General features: G+C 36.8%; 1 protein-coding gene across 1 annotated transcript; it reads right to left on the bottom strand.

Moving 5' to 3' along the window:
• Window positions 1-2,558: 2,558 nt before the first annotated feature.
• On the bottom strand, window positions 2,559-3,775 carry K441DRAFT_663894 (uncharacterized protein). Its single transcript, XM_067649272.1, has 4 exons — window positions 3,732-3,775; window positions 3,196-3,242; window positions 3,030-3,117; window positions 2,559-2,777 (listed from the first exon to the last, which is right to left on the bottom strand). The coding sequence occupies exons 1-4, from the start codon at window positions 3,753-3,755 to the stop codon at window positions 2,625-2,627; spliced, it is 312 nt and encodes a 103-aa protein (XP_067501401.1). The 5' UTR covers window positions 3,756-3,775; the 3' UTR covers window positions 2,559-2,624.
• Window positions 3,776-4,251: the final 476 nt, after the last annotated feature.

Below are 4,251 nucleotides of genomic sequence, written 5' to 3'. Positions count from 1 at the left end.
ATTAGTATCCATTAGGCTACTAAGTGATGGCTAATAAGAATGGGATCTAGATGCCTTAGTAGGCGTATAAGTAGGCATAAAAATAGGGGTAGGATAATAAGGTGTAGCTAGAGCAGAGACTCTTAAACGCTTAATACTAATATTAGGTCCAAACCAATACTAATAAAGCTCTTGCGGCGTAAGCTTATAGTTAATAAAGATACGCTTAAGCCTAGAATAAATAGAGACGTTAGCTGGCTGGTATAGTCCAGAACCACCGAAACCTTGCTACAGCAACTATTAGTCACCTATTCGCTAGGTACCCGAAGGGTAACCTACCTAATACCGCATTATGTTATACTCTTTCGAAACTTAACGCGTATACACGAACTCCTTCCTATAGTAGACAGCGACCTTCTTCTTATTACCCCTATCCCTTACCCTATCCTTAGTATACTAACCTTGCTCTTATATTAGGCGTTGCTGGCTAGCTTACTAGGAATTGTGGGCGGTGTAGATGGCTATGGTATAGTCTCGAATTCGACCTAGACGTTTAGTATTAGCGCTTAAATGGGAGAGAGCCTGGGCGATATAGTAGTTAAGGACATTAAAGGAACGTCGCTACTTAGGCCTAGGCTATTAAAGTTAGTAATAGAAATCTATTAAGGATAGAAAAGCTCACCTTAACGTAACTGCCGCTCTTGGTACGTATGTATTAATTATAAGGACTAAAGGTATTAGATCTGACGCAGTACGTCTTATTATAAGCCTCTAGAATCCTATTATTAGATTTCTAGTCTTTTAAAGACGTATAGGTAAAATTATTTAGGTAGGACCAGCACTAGTTGCGGGTTAGTAGGGGTTGGGGTTCTATATGTAAAGGTAAGGCCAGGATACGCTGTAGAATTTACTTAGAAGAGCAGTTAGCAGGAGAACGAAGAGGTATATTAAATTAATGATAAAAAAGAAGAAAATCTTGATAATATATCGAAGATATGTCCAAATTGGACGAAGGTTGATGATGGGAAGTAAGGTGTTAAGGAAAAGGATCAAGCTCGATAAGCAAAGTGTCTTTATACTTTACCATCCAATACCCTTCTAGTAAATAGCCGCAACCTTACCGATATAACTCCATTACAATAGCGCTATTTAAAAGGAAGGAAACACATATATAAGTTATTTAACCATCACTTCCTTATAAAAACTGACTACGCGGCCAGGGGAAGGTAATTAAGACGTTAAATTAAAGACGTATATGGGTTAAATTAGACCTAAAACAATACTATAGTATTAAAGAATAACGTTATAGACGTTCTTGACAATCGTATAATAGCTATAATTGCTATCGCGAAATGTCCCTATTTGCGAGGTAGTAGAGCTACGCCAAATATACGGTATAGGACTACTAGATTTAAAACCACATGCACTAAATTTTAAGAGATAAGTCTCTTTAACTAACTAATTAATACCTTAACCGCATTTAATAGCCTAAGGGTAAATATAGGAGTAATGCGTTAGTAACGCAGGGAATTATAAGAAGAGGATTATAAGAAAAGATTATAGACTATATCTTAGTAGTTAAAGACGACGGCAAGCTAAGGCTCCGTATGTTAAATCCCATACTAAAGGTTCTACGGAACTATACTAGAACACCAAATTGCCTATAATACTTGTAATTGATTATAGACCGGCATAAAGGCTTAGAAGTAGAGTTGTATAAAAATCCCTATATTAGCCTAGGTAGTTACTAGTATGCTTCTAGTAGGCTTCTAATAGGTCTCCTAGTAATCCTTACGTCTTTTCTCTAGTTATATTTTTTCCTTATTAAGGTTTTTTAAAAGTTTAAAGCAGAGGTTAGATAGATAGATAATATATAGCGGCATACTAACACCTCTTTAATATCTCTCCGAACCTCTTTTAGGACGAGCCCTTATAATCTCCCTACTATAAGGTAATAGCGATCAGGGGCTAACTGCAAGAAGGGGGGGGGGCAATATAAGGGATATTATTGCGGACACCTTAGGTTGCCCTTAGGACAACCCCTAGACGCCCCTTAGATGGTCGCCGGTCACGTGCCGGAGGTACGTGCCCGTAGTATATAGTCTCCACGATCCTAGAGGCCTTACCTCCTTAAGGATTCGTCTCTCTTACCAATCTATCCTGTTCCAATCGTGTCCTTATAGCCCCCTGTCTACAAGATCCCCTTATAATAGCGGTTTTTAGTTAGGAAGTCTTTTAGGCGGCTAACTATACTAGCTAGCCTATAGAACTACGGTAAAAGGGTTACCTTAAGTAGGCTAGTAGTACTATATCCTTATAAATACTTTCTAAGCCTACTAATGCAGAGTTTCTAATATATGTCCGCTTTTTATAACTGGTAGAGACATATAAGGTCTTTAAGCACGCTATTAAGCTTGCGGATATTAGCCTACTTAGCCGTGCTCTACGTAGCCGAAATAAGTGTCGGTTTGGGGCACGTGCGCACCCACCAAAATCATGCTTCACGATCATCGTTTACAACACCATAATATAGCCAAATCAATTCAATATCGAGTTATCTGCCCGTCAGCCCTAATGCACTCATGCAGGCGCTTCGTATACCAGCTGTACATCTCTACAATCTTCTCCTGATCTACTTAATTCTCCTAAACATCTATAAAACGCTCTAATGCTATATCCTCCTCTTTTACGCGCTTTAAATGGAACTTCTTCTTAATAGGATGGGCTAAGGACTCTATAATTAATAGATCTGGTAATAAACTAGGCAATATTAAAAGCTTTAAGTCCCATTCCTTTACCTAGGCTAAAGACTCCCTTAATTTATGCGCTAAATCTACATCCTAATATAAAGTAATTCCCTTAATATTAAACTTTAAAAGAAGCCATGGTAACACCTGCTTGGTATAGGCTTTTAAGCTTATTTTATCTACCTAGTTATCTACCTTATATAAGAAGAACTTCTTCTAGGTCCTGCTAATAATAATAAAGACATTAAATAGTTTAAGATGCTTCTTCTCTTAGGCCTTCTCCTTTTTATCCTTTTTAGTAACTCCCTTCTTTCTATAAACATTCTGTAGTAAATAGCGGTAAAGATTACTACTCCTTTTCTTAATTTTATGGGTTTCTTCTGCACCTAAACTAAAGTAATATTTATTACAAAAAGCAATATTATTCTAGTCCTTGGGATGGGGTCTTTTTTTTAGCTATAAATAGCACCAATTCTTCCTTTTATCTGCCTGCTCTGGGTTAAGCCACTTCTCTTCCTCTATCTTTGCATTAATATATCCTTTATTCTCTTTTATAGCTCTTTAAATTGGCTTATTTCTAAGAGGTTAGTAACCTATTCTCCAAGTTAGAACCATTAGAAGATCTTTATAATTTAGGGCCTTTTAAATAATAGTCTGCTATAGGGCTAATTTTAAGTCTTAATTAAGATTAGGGTCATCTAAATACACGGTAATAGCGTAGGTGTCTTCCTTTATAAGGGCTTAATTTCTTCCTCTTATTTCTAGCCTAGAATTATATATAGTTCTATATTACTTTAAGGCTATAATATATTGCTAAGAGCGCTCAGCAATTCTAGTAGCCTGCTGTATAATAGCTAGAGGAATAGCCTTGCCTAGTAATTGGCCAAAGATTTTGGCGTAGAGAACTCCTATGCGTGGAGGAGTCTTTAGATGCTTATTTTCCCTAGCGTTGTGGTATAATTCTAGGGGTGGGGTAAAGTGTTTAGCCCGCATCTTTCGGGATACAGGCTCCTTAGTAACTTGGGTCATAATTAGTAATTACACCAAACGAATTTGGGTGCGAAATGGTGGTGTCGTGAGGTTTATTATAATTGAGGCATGCTTAGGGGCTTTGTTTGGGTGGGGCGTGCACGTGCCCTAAACCGATACTTATTTCGGCTACGTAGAGCCGTGTACTCCCCCGCATTTATATCTATTTTGTAGGTAGTTAAAATAAGAACTATCTATTAGAGATATTACGTTTCTTTTAGTTAACTTTAATAGATACTTATTCCCCTAAGCTTTAGTAAGCTATTCTAGTAAATAGTTTAGTGAATATTTGTGGCGAATAGGATAGTTACTATTTAATAGATCTTAATAACGAGCTACTTAATGGGGAGCTGAAGCAGCTTATATATACTTATAGCAATTTAATATTTAACCTAGACTTACTCTTCCGCTAGAGTATTTATATAACTAATTATATAGGGCCACTACGTGTAAAGTTTAAGATTATATTTAGTAAACAGATGTCTACTTAATATAT

Source organism: Cenococcum geophilum, assembly GCF_001692895.1.
Source record: "Cenococcum geophilum 1.58 unplaced genomic scaffold K441scaffold_35, whole genome shotgun sequence".
NCBI classification, from domain to species: domain Eukaryota; kingdom Fungi; phylum Ascomycota; class Dothideomycetes; order Gloniales; family Gloniaceae; genus Cenococcum; species Cenococcum geophilum.
This window is presented reverse-complemented; position numbering and strand designations above follow the sequence as displayed.